Here is a 25,718-nt window from a genome sequence, read left to right as displayed (position 1 = left end):
GGAAGGAAGGAAGGAAGGAAGGAAGGAGGGGAGGAAGGAAGGAAGGAAGGAAGGAAGGAAGGAAGGAAGGAAGGAAGGCAGGCAGGCAGGCAGGCAGGCAGGCTGGCTTGACCCTGCGCCATTCATCAATTCATTAATTGATAAGAGAGCATTTATTAATAAATCACCTGTCAATGATTGGACCCACCAGCCAGAGACAGAACCTTCAACATCCTGTGAGCCCTTGGGCAGGAAGGTGGATACTTTGTATCCAAACCATAACACTGAGAAATCTGGGGAACTTTGTGACTTTCAGTTTCACCCCAAGGATGTGTGTTGTTCATAGCAGTCTTGGGACGCGGTGACCCTGAGGCCATTTTGGTCTCAGTTATGAAGCTGGAGGGAGAAGCCAAAGTGACTGGTCCTCAAAATCACACTAGCCTTGCCTTGTGCATGGTCTCATGGGTCATTTTCTTTTCTTTTCTTTCTTTCTTTCTTTTTTTTTTTTTTTTTTTTTTTTTTTTTTTTTTTTTTTTTTTGTGGGTAAGACCCAGTGATACTATTTTAAGATATCTGTAAAGGAACTCTTTTTTTCCTTTATTTTATTTAAAATGGTAGTGATTGTAATTAGCTTAAGACCAATAAAATAATATTTACCCAAATTTTACACTTGCTGGGGAACACACCACACAATTAATTCCAACAGCATAATTAATTCAAATTTACATTAATTAAATTAAATTAAAACATTAAACTCATTTCTCCATCTACTCCAAGGAAGTTGGGCAATTTAATTGCTATGAAACAAGATAACTAAAATAAAGAGGATATTTAACATACTTATTAAATGCCACTTAGTGTTTCTGATTAGTATTTTTAGGGTCTAATTAGTGTCTAATTAACTTGCTATAGGCTATCTTTTCACAATACCAATTAAATTTCAAAACATCCTTTATAAACATCCGGCCCTGAAAAGGAAAAGATTAAGCATTGTTACGGGCATGAGTTAATCAGGAGACATTGGTGTGGTATTGTTTTATATCTATAAATACCCGTGCTTATTAAAACTCTTCAAGTGTAGCTTTTCACCATTAATTGCTATTTAATCAACTTCAAATAAATGGGGAAATCTCTGGGACCAGCTGCCATTGTTGGAGACAGATGAAGGGCCCAGAGAACAAGAGGGTAGGAGAGGAGGAGGGGCCACTCAGGATGAGGAGAAGAGGCAGGCAAGCTATCAAAGGACGGGGACAAAGTACAAAGGGAGATGGGAGAGAAAGCGTGGGATCCAGGTGGGGTCTCTTGTCATCGCCCTCCTCTGGGTGAGAGGTAAGATTGACTACCTGACCTGGTACAGACGTAGGACAATAGCCATTGACGCGGCTGTGGCATCCAACCTTGGAGAACCCACGGGAAAACTAACCAATAGGAAAGCAGAAGTAACACTTCCGCTTCTCCTAGCTGTGTGATGTAGTACAAGGGACTTGACCTTTCTGAGCCTCCGTTTCCTTGTCTATGCACTAAAGCGGTGGCTTCGTGGATATGAGGCCAGGGTGGTCTCCAGGGCTACAGACTTAGAAGAGCCCCGCTTTGGTACACTGCTCTGCTGTCATCACTCGGAAGGAATTTTTTTTTTAACTAAAGGGCCTGTTTCCGGTTCTGTGCCCAGACCTCAGATTGTGATAATGGTTCTGGTAAAAATGCCTCCCCTGGGAGAATGGGGTGACAGGACCCTGTGGGAAGCATCCCGTACTGTGTCTTGCCTGGAGTCAGAGGCTCAAGACACCCAGAGAGAGCATCAGAATGTACATGGGATTGACCTAGATACAGCGGCCTCAGTGTTACCTTGCTTGTCTCTCTAGTCCCTGGGCTGAGGAACCACTGGACCAGTGTCCATTGGCCTGACCTGTTGTTGAGAGCTTCATGTTTCCCAGAGCATCCTTCTGGTTTTTCTTTCAGCTGATTGCCTGGGAGCCAACCCAAGAAGAGGAGGTTACCATGGTGACTGCCAGACCCAACTTTCAAGACAGCATCCATGTGGGCTTCGTGTCCGGTCTGAAAAAATTCACAGAGTACTTTACCTCGGTGCTCTGCTTCACCACACCGGGAGATGGGCCTCGGAGCAGCCCCCAGCTGGTGCGCACACATGAGGATGGTAGGTGCTTTTACTCCCAGCTCCATGCCCACCCACCCCTAACCCAGACCCTCGGGGAGTCCCGGGCTATCCTGGAGCACAGCGGCCATCCTGCATAGAGTGGCCATGCTCTGACTCTAATGGGCATTGGTGGGTGGGGGACCCTTTTGGGAACAGTACCTGGACCCGTGGGACACCTGAGCTTCAATGACATCCTGGACACCTCGCTGAAGGTCAGCTGGCAGGAGCCAGGCGAGAAGAACGGCATCCTGACAGGTAGGCATGATGATGCTCCTGAGCCCAAGGGGGCTGGGGTTACCGGCTAGCCTCTCCCCTGCCAGCTCCCACCCAGGCCTCCCAACTGAGCCACACTCTCAACTCTTAGCTTTTCCCTTCCAATCTACAGCACATCTCAGGGCTCCTGCTCTGCCCCTGCAGGGCCTCAGGCTTTTAAGGACTCCAAGGGTTAATCTCAGTGCATTGCTCTGTCTGCCTGAAATCCCTGCCCACAAGAGACATCCCACTGACACTCTACCTGATCCCTAGGCATGACACCAGCAGCTCCTAGCTTCTTTGCCCCCTCTGCTCCTGGGGTGAACCAAACCACCAAGCTAGGTACAGAGTAAGGATTGGAATAAGGGTCAAGGTCAATGCACAATCTCAACCCAGCTCATGCTACTACCACTGTGGACTGTCGCCAGGGTACCGGATCTCCTGGGAAGAGTACAACAGAACCAACACCCGTGTGACCCACTACCTGCCTAACGTAACCCTGGAGTACCGAGTCACGGGCCTCACAGCACTTACCACCTATACTATAGAGGTGGCTGCCATGACCTCCAAGGGCCAGGGCCAGGTGTCGGCCTCCACCATTTCATCTGGTGTGCCTCCAGGTGAGTGCTTCCCATTAGAACTCCTGTCTCTGCTCTTCTAAACAGCTCTCATTTTTGAGGGGGGCTCTGTCCGCCTAGTTTGTTGATTAGTTAATTGGTTAGTTGGGTGGGTGGGTGGGTAGGTGGGTAGGTGGTTGTTTAGTGGTCAATTGGTTGGTAATTGTTTGCTCGGTTGCTTGGTTGTTTGATTGGTTTGTTGATAGTTGGTTTGTTGATGGTTGGTTGGCTGGTTAGTTTATTGGTAGTTGGTTGATTGGTAGGTTGGTAGTTAGTTGGTTAGTGGATGGTTTGTTGGTTGTTTGATTGGTTTGTTGTTGGTTGGTTAGTTGGCTGGTTGTTTGTTTAGTTGGTTAATTGGTAGTTGGTGATTGGTTGAGGGTTTTTTTTTGGCTGGGTTGGTGGTTAGTTGGTTGGTTGGTGGTTGATTGGTTAGTGGGTTGTTGTTGCCTATTTGGTTAGTTAGTGGATTGGTGGTTGGTTGGTTGGTTGGTTGATTTCTTTGTGTGAGGTTGGTTGATTAGTTGCCTTATTAGTGTTTGGTTGGTCGGCTGGTTGGATAATGGGTAGTTTGTGGCTATTTGGTTGGTCGGTGAGTTGGTGGTTAGTTGATTGGCTTGTTGGTGGGGGGTCGGATGGTTGGTTGGTTGGCAGTTGGTTGTTTGATTAGTGGATGGGTGGTTATTGGTGAGTGGTTAGTTGGTTGGTTGGCTGGTTGGTTTTTTTTGTTTGGTTGGTTTTTGTTTTGTTTTTTTAATTCAGAGTCTTATTCTATGGCTTAGGCTGCCCTTGAACTCACAGTAGTCCCATTATATCTCCCCCTAAGTAACCAGAATTACAAGAATAAGACACTGCACCAAGGTTCCAGTGTATTTTAGGGACAAGACTCGCCATTCAACCCATGCTGGCCTCAAACTTTGCAGTACTTCTGCTTCAGACTTCCCAGAGCTGGGCTTCCTAGTGTGAACCACCATACCTACCTTGGAGGGGTTCTGTCTTGGAGTAATACTGATTTTCTTCCGCTGGGTTCTCCCCTTTGCTGATCTCTTGGTCCTACGGTCCTTCCCTGAGCAGACTTGGATTCCATGGCCTCAGGCCCTAGGTGAAGAACTATATGGCTCTCCATCCCCTCTCCCCACAGCCCTGGACACAGGAGAAACACCAGGACTCCACCCCCATCCCTGTTGTCCACTCCCTGCTCTCCTCGTCCCATAGTAGACTCCCTGCCAGGAGAATTCAAAGAAAGAATTCTTACCGTCCACATTGGACTGCAGCCCATAGACAAACTTCCTGTGGGGCGGTCAAATTGGGTGGGAATAATCAGTCCAAGCACAAACGCTAAGCAAGCCAGGCATCACCTCTGTGCCTCAGTTTCCCTATCTGTACACATACAGAATTGGACCAGATCACCATGTGGTCCTCTCCAGATCAGAAAAGCTGTGCCAGCCAGACTGCCTGGACCAACAGCCCACTAAGGTGGCCAAGACACCTCAGGCTCCTTCAACCCCCCACTCATAATATGTATCAGTAATGCTGGTAGTTATCTGTCTAGGACTTCCCAGGCCGAAAAGCTACAGGTTTTCTCTCTCTATGCCTCCTCACTGCCGTTTCCTGCTGTGTGGGGGCGTAGCATCACCATTATACCAAGACATAAGGAAGGGAGGAAGATGCTGTATCTGTAGCTTCCCTTGATACCGAGACAAAAAACGCCTGACAAAAAAAGTAAAGAAGGAAGGGTGGTTCACTCTGGCTCACAACCATCACGGTGTGAAAGTCACTTCAAAGGGCTGGTCACATTGCATCTGGAAGCACAGAAAGACAGAGACAGAGACGGAGAGAAATAGACAGAGGCAGAGATAGACTGAGACAAAGAGAGACAGAGACAGGCAGAGACAGAGAGACGAGGGGTCAGCCCCATCTCTCCTTATCACTCAGTCCAGCCCTCAGCCTGTACAACAATAGTTCCACCTGCAGTTAGGATGGGTCTTCCCACTCCAGCCCAACCTAAAATCTCCCTCTCATAGGTGCCCGGAGGCTTGTCTCCTAGAGGGCCCTGAACCCTGTCAATTTAACTATCTCAGTTGCTCACAGACACAGTCTGTAATGGTAGAGTTAGATTCAAACTGATGTTTGGATGGTTTTATCAGTTTGTCTGCTTTGTTGATCAGTTGGGTTTCGATACAGGGTCTCACTATATACCCTTACACTGGCCAGGATTTCTGAAGCCAAGGTTAGCTCCAAACACGCCACTACACAATCTGCAATCTTTCAGTCCATCCTGAGCCCTAAGAACTCCTGACTTCCTGGTTAAAAAAGAGGAGCATCCTCCTGTCTGCCCCCACCCCAGCCCTTCTAAGCCTCTCCAGCCATCCCTGGCTACGGAGGGCTATAGGGTTTCATGGATGGAGGACGGTTCTGATCTGTATATTTGTGCCAAGCCTAGCTTGATTTGTGCAACTTCTTGGGTATTTTGCTTAATGCCAAAACTTCCAAGGGAAGCCCCAGCATGCACAGCTCCAGGGGGTCTCTGCCCTCAGATCTGTGCCAGCCTCCCAGGATGAATGTGGTCCCTGCGTGACAGAAGCAGTGTCGTTGTCAATAGGCCTTGGCTGTGCTTCTCCTGAGATGTCCCCAAGAAGGACGAGCTGCTCAGCCCCTTCCCTGCCACAGAGCCCTGTTGCCAGGGAGCCACCCTCTTAACTTTTTCTGCCTTGCCCTCCTTTCTCAGAACTTCCAGGGGCACCCACCAACCTGGGCATTTCCAACATCGGCCCACGATCTGTGACCTTGCAGTTCAGGCCTGGCTATGATGGGAAGACATCCATCTCCCGCTGGGTGGTGGAGGCTCAGGTAAAGCCTGCTAGAGGGGACTGAGACAGCTCCCAGACAGCCTCAGGCAGCCCTGTGAACTTCCTGTACGGCAGCAGCTCTCAACCCATGGGTCATGACCCCCATGGGGTCCCATATCGGATATCCTGCATATCAGGTTTATATGATTTATAAGAGTAGCAAAATTATACACACACACACACACACACACACTAATAGCAAAATCATAGAGTATATATAGTGTATATGAAGTAGCAACAAAATCATTTTATGGCTTGGGGTGCGAGTCACCACAACATGAGGAACTGTGTTAAAGGGACACAGCATGAGGAAGACTAAAAACCACTGCAGGTCGAGGGGGGGGTGTGTAGTTCATTGAAGCTACAAGTACCTGGTCTTGAAGAAAGGCCTGAAAATGTGTTTGTACCCAGCCTGCTATGAGGTCCTCATGCAGGAGGACTCAGAGCTACCCTGCAGTCAGTCATGACTTTTAGACCAAGACATTCCCTGGGTGGGGGTGACATCTACTAGGTGCTAGGGCTCACAGCATCCGGCTTGACCTCCACAAGTGGGACAGGTCTGAGGTTCCGTTCTCCAGGTGGGCGTGATCGGGGAGAGCGAGGAGTGGCTGCTCATCTACCAACTCGGCAATGAGCCTGACGCACGTTCCATGGAGGTGCCGGACCTCAACCCCTTCACCTACTACAGGTAAGGCACAGGTGGGAGGGGGCAGGAGAGGGGAGCCAGCAACCCCCTCCGTACCTACCTCATCCCCTCTACCCCACCCCAGCTTCCGCATGCGCCAAGTGAACATCGTCGGCACCAGCCCACCCAGTCAACCTTCTAGAAAGATCCAGACCCTCCAGGCGCCGCCAGACATGGCCCCAGCCAACGTGACTCTGCGCACAGCCAGTGAGACCAGCTTGTGGCTCCGATGGATGGTAAGGCTCCCTCGGGGGGGGGGGCAGTGGGATGGGACTTTCACAGGACTGTCCCCACCCTGTATCAATATGTTGACCTCAAAGGTCACTAGTCAAATATCTGCAATTCTTACCTTTGGCTTAGGTTTGGGAATACACCTGTTTTGTTTGGTTTTTAGTTTAGTTTTGTTTTTTTTAATTTCTTCCTTACTAACCTGTAAGGTACCCAGTAGTTCATTGTGCTCAAAGGAGATTAGAGAGCTAAAAGATATTTTGTATGGGTTGGGGAAATAACTCAGTTATAAAGTGTTTGCTATACAAGCCTGAGGACCTGAGTTTGATCGCCAGTACCAACTTAAAAAAGCCAGCCATGCTAGCACAGGGTTGTAGTCTCGGTGCTGGGGGAGGCAGAGACAGGAGGATGTAGAGAGAATCTCTCGTGTTTGTATGGATTTGACACCTGTCGATAATAAATCTGGCTTGCAGTTTAGGCAAGAAATAGGAGGTGGGACATCCGGTAGGCAGAAAGGATTCTGGGATAGAGCCACGGCACAGGAAGATGTGATGGGACAGATGCTTGGCACCTGAGCACAAGTAACCAGCCGCATGGCTACAGGCAGAGTTCAAATAGATGGGTAATTCTAAGTTATAACGTAGTCAGAGAGGAGCCTAGCTATTATGGCCAAGGTACTTCTAAATAAATTTAGCGTCTGAGTCTTATTTCTGGGAGCATGGGGCTGGGAGGAAGCACTTCACCTTACTTCAAAAGGAAGTTCCCGGGGCTTGATGGCCAATCAGCCTGTCCAGTGCGAGACCCTTTCTCGAGAAATATTAAATGTAGGAAAGTTGCTTGTGGTGGCAAACACTTTTAATCCCAGCCTCGGATTAAAGGTGCAGATCTCTTTGAGTTCAAGGCCAGCCTGCTCTACATAGGGAATACCAGGCCAGCCACTGATACCTAGTAAGACCCTGTGTCAAAATAACAAAAGAATAGAATAAAATAAAAGCAAAGTGTCCTCTGGGTGCAGGTGTGTGTGTGTGTGTGTGTGTGTGTGTGTGTGTGTGTGTGTGTGCACGCACACACACACACATACACGGAGGGAGGAGGGGACCAAGGGGCAAACAAAATGTTGCAGCTTACTAGAAGCATTTCCAAGTGGCAAATGTCCTAAACTTCCTATCCATTGAACCCTTCCAGGAACCTTGAGAAGGACACACCCCCATCCTGATTTACAGCTAAAAACAGGAAAGCTCAGAGAAATTAGGAACTTGCCCACGGCCAGGCCACCCAAGCAGCCACTAAGTGGACCTAGCATTTAGAAAGAGTTGGTCAGAGCGTGAGCACACCCGCTGCTGAGGTGGAAGCCAGGAAGGGACCAGTCCCACAGGTCACAGCTGTCCTTACTTTGAGGGTCATGACCACAGTCGACCTGCAGGAAGTAACTTACTGATGTGCTGTGCCCTACAGGGAGCTATTCTGGGTGATTTATTCGGAGTCTATCTTTAAAATGTTCTCATTAACCCACAACAGCAGAATGTGGCTCGACCCCAATTTTCATAGGAAGAAAGTGAGGTCACATAACCTCCCCAGGATCCCCACATCCTCCTACATTTCCCAAGTTAACAGCAAAAGACTGAGCCCCAAAAATCCACAGCACTGGCCACTGAACACATAGTCGTCTCTCAACCAGGAACCAAAACATTGTCTCTCAGGCCACCCTGGGACAGGGCACCCCGGCAGGAGTCCCAGGCAGTAGTCTTAGAAACTTGCGTAGCAAATAAGAATAATTCTGACAGGCATGAGCAAGAGTAGCAGCTGGCATCCCGTGCTCTTTGGGAGACCCAAAACCCTGACAAAAATAGAGACAGCCTGATCGTGCCCCATGGCCTCTCATCACACAGCCCTTTGCCTCCAAGAGAGAGCACTCATTGGTTATGTAAATTAGTGCAAACCCTCCCACACCACACATGCCAAGAAGGAGCTGGTGGCTGAGAGACGACTCGACACCATGAGCCCCCAACAAACACTAGTTATTAATTATGGTTCCTCTTCCAGAGGCAGACCCCGAGCAACACTTTAGGGCTAGCCCAGTGGCCCAGGGCATTGTAAGTGTGTAAGCGGGACATTGGGACATTTAGCCTCTTGTGACCTCAACTTCAGCTCTTCTCTACCCACTACCAGCTGATCTCTCTCTTTCTCTCTCTCTCTCTCTCTCTCTCTCTCTCTCTCTCTCTCTCTCACACACACACACACACACAGTAATTGTCTCCGAAGATTTCCAAACGTAAAAGTTAGAGAATGGATTACTGGGGTGCTGTGGGGGATGGGAAGTCGACAGCTATGCCATGCAGCCATCTGCCTCATAAGGACGCACACGGCCAGTGACCTCTCCTTAACTAGTAGGGGAGTAGTATGCCAGGCCCATCTCAGCCTCTTGGGCCCATCCGTTTCTGTCTTGATGATCTCTAGCTGATGTCAGTTAAATGTCTGTAGAGCGATATAGAGGTGAGAGGAGGGTAGGAGGGTAGGTTCGTGAGGCAGGGGCTACAAGGAATTGTATAGAGTGGGTTAGAAAATGGTACAATATGGATTATGGGCACTTGGAGCCCTAGGGAGGCAGAATGGAGAGGAGAAACTGCAGACACCCCAGCTTCAGAGGAGTGGAAATCAGATTCTCAGCTGATGTCTGCTTGAGGCCAAAGGCCCACCTCCACCACCTATCAACCTTGCCAGATTCATCCAACTGTAAACCAGTAAGCAGAACCCCTCCCAATGAGCGATATGAACCAGGAAAAAAAACTGCCTTTTCTCATTGGTGAGACTCTAACCAGTAAGATAAAGATGAAATTCAGTGGGAGAGCCTGAGATTTGCTGAATAGCAGGACTTCCTGACAGTGACCATATAAGGACCCCTTCCCCCTGCCAGGTTCCCTCCTCCCAAGACAGAATGAATAAAGACCAAGCGTTAGAGGCAATTAACAGCGTGTGTCGACAGCCAGAGTAAGGGAGTTAAACAGGAAGACGCCAGAGCCTAAGGGCTCTCAGCACACTGGTCAGACAGGTTTTGAGCCTGCTGGGAGGGACCAGCCTCCGGGCAAGGGTATAAGTCAGCCACGTGAACAACCAACAAAAATGTTGCTTCTCTGGGAGTCCAGTGTGGAGAGTCCCAGTGGGGCCGTGGAAACAGTGTTACCAACTGGAGTGCCACTGGGGATAGCACCTCTTTGGGGCACTGGCTGCTCAACTGGTGGGTGGGAAAGAGGAGATACAGGGTGATCTCCCTCCTAATCCCTCACCTCCCCCCCCCTTTACCCCAGCCCCTCCCAGAAATGGAATACAACGGCAACCCTGAGTCGGTGGGCTACAAGATCAAGTACGGCCGCTCTGACGGCCATGGCAAGACGCTGAGCCACACGGTACAAGACCGAGTGGAGCGAGAATACACTATCGAGGACCTGGAGGAGTGGACAGAGTACCGTGTCCAGGTCCAGGCCTTCAACGCCATCGGGAGCGGGCCATGGAGCCAGGCGGTGGTGGGCAGGACCCGGGAGTCAGGTATCACTGCTCCTCTTCCTCTGGGACCGATTGTTCTGCAGCCATTTCTACAGACAGCTTAGCAGACAGCCTCTGTGCTCACCCCAGGGCAGAGCACCCTGCCAGATCGCTAGGTTCCCCCCACAGTGCCGCCCCTCCCCATGACAGCCCCGACTCTTGGGAAGTGTGTGGGATAACTGGCAGTACTGGCTAGCAGTCCAAGCCTACCCCAGCCCACTGCCCCACACACTCAGCTTTAACCCCAACACCCAACAGAGGGATCTCAGAACATTCTAGAAACAAAATCTATCTCTTCTAAGGAGCCTAGAAAGGGGTCTTCCCTCCTACACTATGAGCCCTGATCCACAGGCAGACCTCATTTGCCCAATTTGTGGTTCATTGTGACACTTTTTAAGTGTCAGATGTCTCTTCTACCCTCCCTGAGCCCCCACCTTTGCCTTTCTTTGCTATATGGGCTAGAAAGCAAGATGGTCCAAAGTTATTCTGGAATCGGGGTAGGCTGAATTCCTGAGCTCAAGGCCAGTCAAGCTATGCGATGGTATCCTTTCTCAAAACAGGTGAGGGTAGACCGCAAGGTGGCTCAGCCAGTAAAGACACCTGTCATACAAGCCTGATGACCAGACTTTGATCCCCAGAACACACGTAAAGATGAAGGGGAATCAGCTTATCTGTGAGATTGTCCTCTGAGCTCCATGTACACACTGGGGCATGCACATACACCCTATATACCCACCATGGGTACACATGATAAAATAACAATAATAATAATAATAATAATAATAATAATAATAATAATAATAACAGCATATGCACACACCATGGGTACATACAATAAAATAATAATAATAATAATAATAATAATAGCATATGCACACACCATGGGTACATACAATAAAATAATAATAATAATAATAATAATAATAATAGCATATACACTCTACATACCTACCATACACACAATAATAAAATTAATAATAATAATAATAATAATAATAGTAATTGTAATTGTAATAATAATAAAAGTTACTCTGAACAGGCAAAACTGAGGGGGGCTGGACTGAGGATATAATTCAGTTAGTAGAGTGCATGCCCTAGATTGCTTCCCCAGCATAAACTAGACATGGTGATTGAAACCTCTAATCCCATCACTTGGGAGATAGAAGGTCAGAAGTTCAAGATCATTCCTGGCAACATAGTGAATTCAAAGCTAGCCTCCGCTACACGAGACCCCGCCTCCCACCTAGCATCCTCAGAAAAGAATTAGCAGGGAGAAATAGCTGACCCCAGAAACCTTGTCTGCAACCTCCCCAAAACCACCATAGGATCGATTGCAGCTGTGATCTGCCTGTGCTGTCTTTCTCCCACGGAGCTGGCAGCACGGAGCTGGCTCTTTGGTCGGCCCCCACATCCTCCCTCTTCTTCCCACCACTGTGAGGGAAGGGCTGTCTCTGGGTCCTCTTTCTTCCTCATCACCCCTGTCTTCCACAGTCCCATCCTCTGGCCCCACCAACGTGTCGGCTCTGGCCACCACCTCTAGCAGCATGCTGGTCCGCTGGAGCGAGATCCCGGAGGCCGATCGAAATGGCCTCGTGCTTGGCTACAAGGTAGATGCTGGGACCCAAATCTTTGTCTTCCTTCCTCTGTTTCACTCTCTGCCTCACAGAGGCACAGGGTACCTGTCTTGCTTCCCATCCACCAGTCACCACAGCAACCAGGAAGTCCCCCTTAGGGACAGGGAGTTATCCAGGGACTGAGTGACTGACAGACTGCTCCCCTCTTCCAGAAGGCTGATCTGGGAACCTCAAGCTTTACCCTCACCCCTAAGGGAGCCAGTCTGGTTTCTATTATCTTCTAGAATTCTTTTCCAAACTGTTCTGGGCCATGTGACCATATGATCATATAACCATGTGGCCATGTGGTCATGTGGCCATGTGGCCTAGCCTTAGCTAGAAAGATGAGAAGCATAGGATAGTGTCACATTTCTGTCACTATCCCTCTGCAGCCTTAAGTAAGCCACTTTCCCTTGTAGGCCTATGGGGACAGCTGAGTCTCCCCATGTGTCTTAGACCTTCCAAGAACCCTCCGGGGCCAAGCCCCTCCGAGGGTCCCAGTGTTCCTGCCCCATTCCCCATCCTCTCCTGGGGGAGGCTCCAGACCGAGGCCCTCCTCTGTGTTGGCAATGGCAGGTGAGGTACAAGGAGAAGGACTCGGACTCCCAGGCCCGGTTCTGGCTGGTAGAAGGCAACTCATCCCGCAGTGCCCAGCTCACAGGCCTGGGCAAGTATGTACTCTACGAGGTCCAGGTTCTGGCCTTCACGCGCATCGGCGATGGCAGCCCGAGCCACCCTCCCATCCTGGAGCGGACACTAGATGATGGTAAGCCTACGTCCCTGTGAGCTCAGAGGGTCTGCCCCTCATCCTGCCCCACCCCCACAGGGATCCTCCTCTGGAAAACGGGGTCTCCAGAGGCTTCCAACTCACTGCAAGATGCTGTTCAAAGCGGATAAGGGAAAGTGGGGGAAAGGGCCAGGACAGCTGGATGTCTGATTCCTCCTCATGGTCTCTCCCTAGGACAAGTAGACAGTACAAAGACTTGGCGTTAGGTTTGAGGGTTTGGTTTGGTTTGGGTTTTTTGTTTGTTTGTTTGTTTGTTTTTTTGAGGGGGGGTCCCACCTGAGGCAGGTCTGCTTTGCGCATAATCTGAGTCTAATGTGTGAGCATGTGCCTCTTGGTCCTGTTTATAAAGCCGTGACACCAGAAAAGCTCCATACACTGCACAATCCCCTGGTCTCAAGCTGACAGAGATGTCTCTACACGCCATTCTCCCACACACGGCAAAATGGCCTAACCCACCACAAACACTTGCAAGGCCCAGACAGATGCGGAAGGAAGCAAGCCCCGGTATCATATGTCTGTATATTCTAACTATAAATCAAGCTAATGAGCTGTTAAATTAAATATGTTCTATCCTCCTGCCTTGACAAATATACCCACATAATGACCCAGAAGGCCAAGTTTGAGTTTACACATCTCATCTCCTTGACATTCTGGGCTGGAATGAAGTGTCACAGGAAGAGTGCCCCCTCCCCGCTGCCACTAGATCCCTCCCTGTCCTCATGTCACCCCTCACACCTTCCTCTCATCTACACCAGTCAGGCTCCTGCTACCCTACCCCACCCCCAAACAGCTTCCCCTGGGCCATTCCCAGGGTGCATAGAAGATGGATCTGGGGAACAAGCCCACTCAGAGTCTGGGGCGTGCCCTTGGGCCCTCCCCGAGCTTCTAAGTGCCTGGATTGCTGAGCCAGGTGTGGAGAGAGGATTCCTACAGGGACAGGATGAGCACTTTCCAACTCCATCACAGGTCACAGCTACTCAGGAGGCAGAAGACATCACAGCTGGGTCTCCCAAAGCGCAGACCAGGCAGGGGTCTGGAAGCGCCTGGGTGAAGCCCTGGCTGGGGCCCCAGGATCATTCCAGCACAGACTTAAAAACCTAGAGCACATGTCTGCCCATTCTAAGAGCTCATGCACAGACACACGATGGGCAAGGAAGTTGGAGTCTTGGGGCCTCGCTAAATAACTGAGGCCTGTTTGAGGGGTATACATACCCCATCTCACCTTCTAGGCCCTGTAAAATAAGCCTGATTTTGAGGGTAGATAGTTTTGTGATCATTTCCTAAGATGTACACTACACACGAATTCACTGAACTGATCCATTAATTCCCCCCTCGATGCTCAGCCTGGCCTGAACCAGACCTGACAGAACAGCAGCCTCACCTTCTTCCTCCCCTCTCCTCCAGTCCCAGGCCCCCCCATGGGCATCCTGTTTCCAGAGGTGAGAACCACATCTGTGCGGCTCATCTGGCAGCCCCCCGCAGCCCCCAACGGCATCATTCTGGGTAAGTCTGCCCCTTTCCTGTGCCCTTCCTAGGGAAGAGAGAGATGGTGGCATGATGTGGGGGGGGGGAGGGAAGAGTAGAGATGGGACCAGCCTGGGAAGAGGCTGGGAAGTCACAGCCTCTGAAAAATAGAATGACATGTCAGCCATGGTGTTCACACTTGTATAGAATCTGACATGTCAGCCATGGTGTTCACACTTGTATAGAATCTGACATGTCAGCCATGGTGTTCACACTTGTAACCCCACACTTGAGAGGTAGAAGCAAGATGAATAAAAATGAAATAAATAAGCCCGGCGGTGGTGGCGCACGTCTTTAATCCCAGCACTTGGGAGGCAGAGGCAGGCGGATTTCTGAGTTCGAGGCCAGCCTGGTCTACACAGTGAGTTCCAGGACAGCCAGGGCTATACAGAGAAATCCTGTCTTGAAAAACAAAACAAAACAAAACAAATAAAAAAAAAAGGAAATAAATATTTTTCAAAATTGCAATTAAATAAACTCGTGAATATACATACCAAAGGAGGTCTACCTGTGCCTCTGTCTTGGGCTAGTCCTGGAAGAATGGTGCAGCTCAGAGGACAAAATGACAGTGGACATCAAGTCCTTTGGACTAGAAAGCACCAGGCTATTGCTTTAGAGCCACCACGTGCTAGCAGGTGACTTGGCCTCTCTCGTCCTCAAGTAAATTGACAAGGGGGGAGTCTAAGACACTACACATTGAACCCTTTATCCCCACCATAGTCCGTATTCGTCAACTATAGCTAAAGGTGTAAGAGCGACCAGAAGAGTGACACACAGCTGAACAGGAGCCAGGGGGCCTGACTGCATGTGTTGCTGCAGCCACAGAGATGGGTCCTCTCACAGGACACTGGGGCTGCCGGATCTGCCATTGCCCTTCGTCTTTCTTCCCACAGCCTACCAGATCACACACCGGCTCAACGCCACTACAGCCAATACCGCCACAGTGGAGGTCCTGGCACCCAGCGCCCGCCAGTACATGGCCACAGGCCTGAAGCCAGAGTCTGTCTACCTATTCCGTATCACAGCCCAAACCCGCAAAGGCTGGGGAGAGGCTGCTGAGGCCTTGGTGGTGACTACAGAGAAGAGAGGTGACTGCCCATGGGGCTGGGGAGGCCCGGGGGAGCTGAAGAGGGCTTCTGGAGTCCACACAAGGGCTTAGCACCCCTCCTGGTGGGCGACTGGGAGAAGCGGTGGGGAAGGGCATCTCTTTAGTCTAGAAAAGAGAACGGACTCCAGGGTCGGGGTCAAGGTCAGTGAGGGATCATGCCATGTCACAGAGCTGGACTGGAATTTCCCAGGATCCTACTCTGTTCCGGGTTTCTAAAGGACAGGTGGGGCTGAGGCATGGCTTAATTGAAAGAGTGCTTGCGTGGCGCACGCCTTTGATCCCAGCACTTGGGAGGCAGAGGCAGGCAGATTTCTGAGTTTGAGGCCAGCCTGGTCTACAGAGTGAGTTCCAGGACAGCCAGAGCTACACAGAGAAACCCTGTCTCGAAAAAAAAAAGAAAAAGAAAAAAGATTGAAAGAGTGCTTGCCTGACATGCATGAAGCTGTGGGTTCAAGTTTATGCCTAGAACGGCATAAACCAAATGTGGCAATGCGTGCCTCAGACAGCCTAGGGTATGAGGGATCCTGTCAGAATAAGAGTAAATAATACTAAGGAGACGGTTGGTGATCATCTCCACCCCCTGGTCCCCTTCACATCTTCACCCTTATCCTGGGCTAGGTCTGGGCTAGAGCTTGCAGTCTGAGCTGCCATACCTCAGGGCCCTGAGCAGGCACCTGGAGGTGGGTCCCCTAGGTGCGAGTCTGAACCCCCAATTGGGTTGAATCTGTTAGAAAACGTCCCCAGTGGGGGTAGGCGGGAAACAACACACACAACAGTAAGACAGTGAATTTCCTCCAAGTGCTTCTTTGCTCTTAGGGAATATGGATACATCTGGGTTGCCTTAGCGAGAGGAAGATGGTCCAGGCACTGAGAAGGTCTCCGGGGAGGGGCAGGGAGTGAGTGCTTCCATAATCATCCTGTAGTCACAAAGCATCCCTACCACAAAGAAGCACCAAGTCCAAGGCCAAGAACACTGAGGCTTGGCAGCCTGCCGTCTGGGGTAGGAAAGTGGCTAGTGAAAGAGGGATACGGGGCAGGGGGATGGCGGAAATGAACTCACACAGGGAAGCATGGCCCACTCCCACTCAGTCCAGCACAATGCAGGACCTATCTCCATCGTAAGTAAGCAAATGCAAACGTGTCAGCAAGTCCTCCTCCAGGGGCTGCCGTGGGAGGCGTGACTCTCCAGGCACCTAGGACAGGTCCCACCAGAAACCACGCAAGTAAAATGGAGAGGGGGTGTCTGTGCCAAGTGCAGGACCCCTTCGCACTGCCCTTGAGAAAGGGCAGCCCCTCCACCATCACCCTGCTCAGGCTACCCCAGTCTCACCTATCCCCTGCCCTGCCTCCCAGACCGGCCGCAGCCCCCTAGCAAGCCCGTGGTACAGCAGGAAGACGTGAAAGCACGCAGTGTGCTGCTGTCCTGGGAGCCAGGCAGCGACGGGCTCTCCCCAGTACGCTACTACACCATCCAGACACGGGAGCTGCCCAGTGGCAGGTGGGCGCTGCACTCGGCCTCCGTGAGCCACAATGCCTCCGCCTTCACTGTGGACAGGTAAGGTGGGGTCCACACCCACTTCTCTGTTCCCTTCTCTACTGGAGACAGCACCTCACGTGACCCTTGCAGGAGGGAGGGGGCTTCTGGGAGCACCTTCAGCCGGTCACCCAAGTCTTCCCTCAGCTCGCCCCACCGACCACGCTCACCCCTTCCTGCTCTCCCCGGGTCCCTGGGAAACCCATTAGGGTTGCCTCTTAATTATCTGTGGAGCCTGGCCAGGCCCCCTTAGTGAAGCGCTTGCCACTCTTCATTAGCGATTCTCCCGACAGCCCGTGTCCTCCTCCCATCTTTAATAAGAGTGCAAAGCTCCTCTCCAAAACCCTGGCCTCCATCTACTCCCTGGTGGTTGTATTTTTTATACTCCAGTCGACGTGACCTGGAACTTGAGCAAGGCTTCCCTCTCCCACCCCCAACCCTGTAAATCAAGAAGACATTCTGTTGGGAAGAAAATGGGGGTCGTAGAGACAATTTTCCCTATCTCTGGGAAATCTCCGCACACCACCACCACCACCACCCCCTTAAAACTTACCTAACATCAGGAAAAGACTTGCAGCTTGCAGGGCACCGTGCATTTGATTGTGTGGAGAGGGAAGTGTGGATGTCTCCCTGGTCACCAGAGCACGGGTAGACATGAGCCTGGAGATGTATGGCTTATCATTACAGTGATGTGCCTCCTGAGCAGGGATGGCATGGGGCCTGGGCACTCAGCATCTCAGAGCCTGTCCCAACGTGACCCCTTCCCAAGCCTCCAGGATTCCTTCTGGGTCCTGCATCAGCACTGAAGCCCCTCCTTCTCCCCAGGCTCCCCGCCTCAAGCAGGGATAGATGAGACCCCACTGTAGAGGTGATGGCGTGGGTCCTGAGGGACATTTTAATCAGACTCATCATCACAGTGACAAACTCCTGGAGGAAGCAATGTATAGGGGGAAGGATTTGTCTGGGAGCACAGCCATAGAGGATTCAGCCTAAGGACAACTGGGTCTGTTGCCCTGGGCCAGTGGAGCACGTGGCAGAGGCACATGGTACCCAGGAAACAGACCTAGAGGAAGGGCTAGAGGATGGATGTAAGGTGCACGCGCATGTCCCAGTAATGCACCTCCTCCACCAGGGCCGCACTCCCTGAAGTGTCAGTTTCTCAAAACAATCGAACCCATTGGAACCCAAGTCTTCAACAACCTGTGGGGGGGGGGGAGATCGTTCATAATCAAATCACAGTTGACACCTTGGTCATTGGTCCCCAACTCCCTCCCTCCACAGACTCAAACCCTTTACGTCCTACAAGTTCCGAGTGAAGGCGACCAACGACATCGGGGACAGCGAGTTCAGTGAGGAATCAGAGTCGCTGACCACCCTGCAGGCAGGTCAGTGCCATCTCCCTGCTTGGGCCTCTTGCTCCTGACCCTGGTTGCTCCCTGGGCACGAAAGGCTCTTCTGTGGGTGGGGCCCCTGACGGTGAGAGGTGGCTCACTAGGCCTGCTAGGTCTGTCTACCTCCAGGCCAGAATGCCCAGAGGCTTGGGACAATAGGGACTTTGACCAGAGCTCAGGGACCTAAACCCTGCCTAGAATTTGGGTGCATTTCTTCTCCGATCATCCTCCAGCTAGCGGGAAGTGGGAACAGATGCCCACCCTGGCCCTGCACCGAACAGCCACCTAAGTCCTATGGCTTTGAGAAACTCTAAGATCAGGCTTCCAGCTCACCCTGGCTGTTGTGAGGAAAACTGGGTGGGTGGGTCTCCAGGGTAACTTCAGCAGGACCCGCCCAGCCAACCAGTGTCAGCAGAATCTGGTCCCTGTGGGTTTCTGGGTAGTGCTGACACTCCAGGCCCAGAGCCCAGTCCTCTGCCTCTCTCCACAGCCCCAGATGAGGCACCCGCCATCCTGTCGGTGACTCCCCACACCACCACATCTGTGCTGATCCGATGGCAGGTAAGGCTAGGCCAACAAGGTGAGTTCATTCCCAAGGACTCAGAAAAACTCTTGGCTGGGACCAGAAAAATCTTACCAGTCCCCACCAGGGCTGCCTCAGCCTCTTTTCTATACCCCCAGAGCACAGGGAAAGGCAGGGGATGGGAAAGGGACATCAAGGCGTATGCACATCACAGAGCGTGACCATGAGTCACAGAGTCCAAGTGACAGGGTTAGTTTCATGACCCCAGACCTGTTGAATCTGTATGCAGAGAAGCGCACGGGGACTCCCCAAGGCTCTGTAAAGCCCAGACCCGGAAGTCAGTAACAGGCTTCCCAACAGTGACCTGTGACCTTCCTCATGAGCGGCATCCCCTTGTGCGTGTTAGTCTCTCCCAGCTGCCTGCTCTTCAGAGAGAAATGTTTGTTCTGCCAGGGCCCGAGGCAACCTCAGCCATCATGCTGCCCATCCATTCTCTGGAGCGCAGCCTTGGGCTCAGCAGGTCACCCACCTATGTAGGTAGGGGCTGGCTGTAGTTCTCAGGATCTGAGGAACTGGGCCCAGCAGCGATCCTTGTGCAGCTGAGACTGGGACCCCAGAGAGGATATCCCCCCCCTAAGTGGAAATGACCTGGCAACCTCTCCTGAGCCAGAGGAGGCTGGAGCCTATGGGACACCTGGACAGAAGGGCCAGGCCATACCCATGGCAGCCAGGGAAGCAATTAAGGAGCCAATTAAAAAAAAAAAAAAAAAAAAAAAAGACATCAACAGATGTCTCAAAGGAGGGTCATCAAGAAAATAGCTTCCACTTGGCAAAAAGCCAGTCCTCCAGCTCAGCTGAGGACAGAAAGCAAAGGAGGAAAGAGAGACCATATCCATGGGCATGTTTGTGCTAGTGTAGGCCAGGGGCTCAGCTCATAGGACACACCAGGATGTCCACCAGGTGGTCAACAGACAGCAGCAGCCCCGGGGGAGGTCAGAAGTGGGGGGTCACGGGGGTTTCTGGATGAGCAATGGCTGGTGATTCCAGGGGCATGTTTTCAGGTCTTATTTCTGCCATGTGACCATGGGCGAGTACCTTCGTGTCTCTGAGTGGGTTTCCTGCTCTGCTGAAGGGGCTTGCATGGTGATCCCTGCCCTTCCCCCAACCCCCAAAGAGACCATACGACCTCTTTGGAAATGCCTGCCCTTATCCTCGCTGGTTTTCCTGGTTGGGACCCAGCACCTGCCTTGTGGCTGCAGGAGGTGTGATGGACAGAGATGGGGTGGAATGAGGCGAGCCATAGTCAAGGTCCCTCCCCATGTTTGACCCTCCCACCCCGTAGCCTCCATCTGAGGACAAGATCAACGGCATCCTCTTGGGCTTCCGAATCCGGTACCGGGAGCTGCTCTACGAAGGACTGAGGGGCTTCACTCTTCGAGGCATCAACAACCCTGGGGCCAAGTGGGCTGAGCTCACCTGTGAGTAGCACTTCCAGGAGCCTTAGGGAGGGTGGGGGTAGACATGCTCATCTTCCCCACTGATCTGCTGCTCCCAGTCTCCTTGAGTCTGCTAACCTGCAACCCTGCCTCCCTCCCTTCGTGTTCCTCTTCTTACCCCGTTCATTCACTTGCTGAGCGTTCATTGAACACCTTCTGTATGCTCCAAGACACTCTGGGCACACCAGTGGTTAAACAGACAGGTCCCTGACCTCTTGGATCAGTCTGATGGAAGAAAAACCAGACATTCAATAAATAAGCCCTGAGGTAGATGTCAATGGTCATGGACATGGCAAGGGGAGAATGTTCCAGACAAGTTACAAAAGACTCTCTTGACGTGGGAGGATGATTGCAGGTTAGGCGGGTGAATGTGTGGAGGGAGGAGCCAGCAGCCTCAACATCTAGACCCCTACCAAGAACAACAGTCAAGACCCCTCCTATTCCCCGGGAAGTCACTACCCAGACCTAGGGCCAAAGAAGCCAGCCTTCAAGTATAGGAGAAGCAGAGAAAAGGGAGAGATTTAGAGGAAACCCCAGGGAGAAAGGATGCTGGGAAAGACATGAGCAAGAGGAGGGTGAGTGGACTTTGTAGGACACTCGGGGAGCACGGAGGATGCTGGGGAAGCTGTGAGCAAGAGGAGGGTGTGAGTGGACTTTGTAGGACACTCGGGGAGCACGGAGGATGCTGGGGAAGCCGTGAGCAAGAGGAGGGTGTGAGTGGACTTGGTAGGACACTCAGGAGCACAGAGGTGGTGCCCCAGCCACAGGAGAGGTGACAGGGAGAGAGGCAAGGAGGCTGTGGTGTTAGCAGAAGAGCACAAGACTAAGCCAGGGAAGCAGGCTTGGTTTGCCCTGAGTGTGGAATCCACAGGGCTCCATGTCTGTTCTGGGAAGGGGGACGGAGGGAGGCAGGAAAGAGGAGGGCTTGTACAGGATGAGGAAGGGGAGCTACACTGTTCGGAAAAAGAGGAATTAGCAGGAGAGAGGAGCCGGCCTAGGTCCGTCCCCATGGGCTGTGCTGCCGCATCCCACATCTCCCAAGCTGTGCAGCCATCGCTTCCAGGGGTGAGCGCGGACAAAATGACTGAGCATGGAGCAGGGGACATGAAGCGAACGAGACCTGCAGAAGCACCCGATCCAACAGCTCATGTTATTTTCTTATATTTACTTATTTATTTCTTTCAGCCAATGTCTGCCCATGGCTGTGATTTTTTTTTATATGATCTGTGTCTGATTCACTCATATTTCTTGGCAGTAAAATTGTTTCTGGTTCATATGAGGGAATTCACGACACCAATATTTCACCGTGGTTTGCCTAAGCTCCAGAGTGAAACCAGGGAGCCAGTGGGATGAAAGCGGCCCCCAGACCTGCCCTCGGGGTTGCTAGGCTCTGAGAGACTCCCCTATGGCTTTGGTCAGTGTCCCCCGAGGTAGGGAGAGCAATGGTTTAGGATCTACCCCCTCCCCATGTCCACCCCCGACTAAGCACCAGGAATGGGCAGCAGTCCTGTCTGCCCTGTCACAGCCATGTTATTCCATCCCAGGCCTGGTTGGTTCCCAGTGGGCGGGGTGCCTGCGTACACTAACCTCTATCCGCTGTCTCCCTGACTTCTCACCCCCTGCCCCTCAGCCTTGTACTCCATGCGGAACCTGACCCGGCCCAGCCTCACGCAGTACGAGCTGGACAGTAAGTCCCCTTGCATGGGTGGTCCGTCGTGGCCCAGGCCTCCTGGGATGGGATAGGGAGGGGGTCCGCCAAGAACGCCTGGCCCCGGGCCAGCACACTGTACTAGTTTCCTTTCTGTTGCTCTGATAAAGACCAGGATGAAAAGCGACTTGAGGGGGGGGGGAAGGATTTGTTAGGCTCACTCGTCCCCAGTCATTAGTCCATCACTGAGGGAAGCCACGCGGTGGTAACTCAAGGCAGGAACTGAAGCAGAAGCCACAGAGGGACATTTCTTATCGGATTGCTACCCTAGCTGGCTCATCCTGCTCTCGTCTACCACCCAGGACCACCTGCCCAGGGATGGCACCACCCATAACCCGGCTGGGCCCTCCCACATTAATCAAGAAAATGCCCCTCCAGAGGCATAGTCTCAACTGAGGTCTCCTTGTCTCCTTTGTCAAGCTGACAAAGACCTAGCCAGCCTCCCACACCCAGGGTGCTTGAGGACCGCCACTAACACATACATCTTTTAGGCACATGAAGCAAGAGGCATTTTGGAAGAGAGTCCCCCATACCTATCCTATAAGTGCTTGATTAGGAACGTGTGTAGACTTGCGTGCATGAGGAGACAGTGGGTCAACAGTAGGAGGTAAAGCAGAAGGGAGAAGCCTTCCCACGTGCTTTATACAGGGCAGGTAGGTGGGCGTCTATTGCTACGGCCCAGCTTGACCCATGTAAGACATGTTGGCCCTCACCATCTCTCTAGCCCTATCTGAGGCTCCTGGGTGGAATATGTCAGCCCCTAGCCTGTCCCCTTGTGGCTCCCCTCTGCCCCTTGCTCTGTTCCTGAAGCCTTGGCAGGTTCTGCCCACATCCACCCAAGGAAAAGCCAACCTCGGGATCTCCTCGGGATGCCCCCTTCTCCTCCTCAGCCTGAGCCTACGTATGTCAGAACTGCCACCCTGGGTAGCAAGGTTAGGAGAGAGACAGGGACAGTAGAGTTCAGGGGGTAAGGGGACGTATTGGCACCGTGGAAAGGGATCACGTCTCCCACCAAAGGTGACAAAGCCCATTTGCTTGCATCGGCTTCTCCTCTCCGGGCATCTCTACCAAGCACTTCAAACTTGACTAACATGTGGATTTCTTCACCCCCAAATTCACGTTCCATAAACACGTCGCCTCTTGGACTGAGCTAGTGGGGCTGAAGGGGTCGGCAGTGACATACAGCCCAATAGCAAGGCTTGTGCTCCACCTTGGGGAGACACAGGATTCCATCCCTAACCCCAAAAGAGGAGGGGAAAAAGAGTTGGTGAAGGGGAACAGGTGGTGACACAGCAGCGACATGACTGAAGTGTCTGTCACAGTGGGAAGAGTACAGGCAAGGAAGGTTTGACCCTCTGACCCAGGGTGGCCAGGACTATTGACACTGCTGCCTTTAGTCTCAACACTGTTGACTTGGAGATTCAATTGTATTGATGACCCTAAGGCTTTGTGTCCCAGGCCTGCTTTGTGTCCCATAGGTGCGGTGGCAGGGTGCAGCCCAAGCACCTAAGGTTTTACCACTTGTTTCCCCGTTGTCATGTGGGGGGCTAGAATGGTAGCTATGCCTCCTTCCCCCCACCCTGCTCTACCATAGCTCCAGCTTCCCTGGAGGACTCCTTCCTCTGGCCTTGGGACCTCTGTGTTCCTGACCCCCACTCTCCCCGATAGATCTGAGCAAGCACAGGCGTTATGAGATCCGGATGAGTGTGTACAACGCTGTGGGTGAGGGACCCTTGAGCCCGCCGCAAGAGGTCTTCGTCGGGGAGGCAGGTGAGTTTGAGTCCCTGATACAGGATCCAGGACCCCCCATCCTGCCCTAGCCCACCTCCCCTTTCCATAGCTTAGACCCGTGAACACTCACTCTCCAACCGCCATGCCCTCCAGTGCCCACGGCAGCACCGCAGAACGTGGCCATCCACAGTGCCACAGCCACACAGCTGGATGTGACCTGGGAGCCGCCCCCTTTGGACAACCAGAATGGAGACATCCAAGGATACAAGGTATGTGTGACCTGGCAGAGGAATAGTGTGCAGAGGAGTCAAGAGGTGTGGAGGGCTGGGTGAGTCACTTTATACCTGTGGCCTGGGCTATGTGCACAGCTGGCAGAAATAAACACTGTGGCATTGTAGAATATTTCCATTCTGAGGTGGGCTGAGCTTGATCGGAGGAACTCAGACCCCACCTGGGCTTATTCTGCTTTAATGCTCACAATGCCCATACCTGTCACCTCCGGCCCCACAGCCACAGAAGATGCTCCATTGGTAGTGTGTGCTTTACATGCCCAAAGACCCAGGTTCAAGCCCCAGCACTGCATAAACCAGATGTGGAGGTTTATATAATCCCAGCCCTCGAGTGGTGGAGGCAGGAGAATTGGAGTTCAGGGTCATCTTGGGCTTTATAGCAAGTTCAAGGCCAGCCTAGGCTAGAGGAGACCCTGTCTCAGAGAAAAAGAAAAAAAAAATCTATGGGGTTCTTGGCCCATCTTTAATTAGACAACCAATTTGCAAAGTACTTTGCCAGTCTTTGAAAATCTGCTTTGAAACTCTTCCAGCCTGCTGAAAGCCCACAAAGCTGTTACATTGTTACATTGTGGGTACCAATGCCCACAAAATGTGCCCATTATATGAGGAAACTGTAGCCCAACTGATATTGTCTGGGCAGGTCACAACCTATCACATGTTAGAATCCAGAAGCCCAAATCGCCCTTGCCAGGAAGCAGAGCCTGCAGGAGGCAGTGGGTGGAAGAGTTAAGAGCTGATTGGCCTCCCTCTTTGGAGCACACAGCCCTTAGCTGTAGCAGAAGCTTGCCTCCTTCACCAACATCTGGAATGCTCTGGTTCCTGATATTTGGATGGTATTTCAGAAAACTGTCTCCACGCAATGGCCCTGGGGACACAGGCTATGCAAACCACAGAACCCCATGGTTTCCCTGGCCTGAGCCGTCATTCCACAGGTGGCAATGAGTGTGTGCCACTCAGCCTGTGGAGACAGGCCACCTGGTACAAGGCAAAGTCCAGCATAGGAACCTTTCCCATCCAGGATGGAGGAGGGGGAGAAACGGGGAGGGAGGCATCTTACCAACGATGCTCTGAAGATGGATGGCACCCCTCAAGGCTTCGCTCAGGAGTGAGCGCCAGCTGGGAAAACCAAATATTGCACTCACAGCATACGCCTCTGGAGAGGAAGAAGGCGCCAGGCAGAGCCAGCCACCGTGTGGAAGCCACTAGACTGTTGAAGTGGTGCATTAACACAGAGATTCAGGAAATGTGTGGGTACCCAGGTACCATATAGAACACAGCAGATGTCTGCAGTTCCCAGAAAACATTGCCCATCCCTGGGTGTGAACCACAGGGATGGAACTGCCACATCCTGGATGCCTGCTAACCAGCACTGAGCCGTCAGCACCCGTTGACAGGGCCTGGTGTGTTTCCATCAGCATCTGGGCAGCAGGTAAGACTCAGCTGGCAGAGTGTTTACCTAGTGTGCTGGCTGGTTTTGTGTCAACTTGACACAGGCTGGAGTTATCGAGAAAGGAGCTTCAGTTGGGGAAATGCCTCCACCAGATCCAGCTGTAAGGCATTTTCTCAATTAGTGATCAATGGGGGAGGTCCCCTTGTGGGTGGTGCCTCCTCTGGGCTGGTAGTCTTGGTTCTATAAGAGAGCAGGCTGAGCAAGCCAGGGGAGGCAAGCCAGTAAAGAACATCCCTCCATGGCTTCTGCATCAGCTCC

The 25,718-nt window shown here is 51.9% G+C and overlaps 1 protein-coding gene across 2 annotated transcripts in view; it reads left to right on the top strand.

The window, feature by feature from the left end:
- Sdk2 (sidekick cell adhesion molecule 2) overlaps positions 1-25,718 on the top strand; it is a 282,556-nt gene that overhangs the window by 214,664 nt on the left and 42,174 nt on the right. For both annotated transcript variants that reach the window (XM_021212230.2, XM_029546072.1), the window contains 18 exons: positions 1,939-2,134; positions 2,291-2,389; positions 2,815-3,006; positions 5,732-5,853; positions 6,431-6,540; positions 6,623-6,773; positions 10,071-10,308; positions 11,797-11,912; positions 12,495-12,684; positions 14,110-14,208; positions 15,123-15,317; positions 16,691-16,892; positions 18,153-18,256; positions 18,753-18,823; positions 20,128-20,263; positions 21,912-21,968; positions 23,658-23,759; positions 23,874-23,989. In XM_021212230.2, coding sequence (XP_021067889.1) covers positions 1,939-2,134; positions 2,291-2,389; positions 2,815-3,006; positions 5,732-5,853; positions 6,431-6,540; positions 6,623-6,773; positions 10,071-10,308; positions 11,797-11,912; positions 12,495-12,684; positions 14,110-14,208; positions 15,123-15,317; positions 16,691-16,892; positions 18,153-18,256; positions 18,753-18,823; positions 20,128-20,263; positions 21,912-21,968; positions 23,658-23,759; positions 23,874-23,989 — 2,496 coding nt within the window. The remainder of the gene's footprint in view (positions 1-1,938; positions 2,135-2,290; positions 2,390-2,814; positions 3,007-5,731; positions 5,854-6,430; positions 6,541-6,622; positions 6,774-10,070; positions 10,309-11,796; positions 11,913-12,494; positions 12,685-14,109; positions 14,209-15,122; positions 15,318-16,690; positions 16,893-18,152; positions 18,257-18,752; positions 18,824-20,127; positions 20,264-21,911; positions 21,969-23,657; positions 23,760-23,873; positions 23,990-25,718) is intronic.

This window comes from Mus pahari, chromosome 14 (assembly GCF_900095145.1).
Source record: "Mus pahari chromosome 14, PAHARI_EIJ_v1.1, whole genome shotgun sequence".
In the NCBI taxonomy this organism is placed as follows: domain Eukaryota; kingdom Metazoa; phylum Chordata; class Mammalia; order Rodentia; family Muridae; genus Mus; species Mus pahari.
The sequence above is the reverse complement of the archived record's forward strand: the minus strand, read 5'-3'. Positions and strand labels throughout refer to the sequence as shown.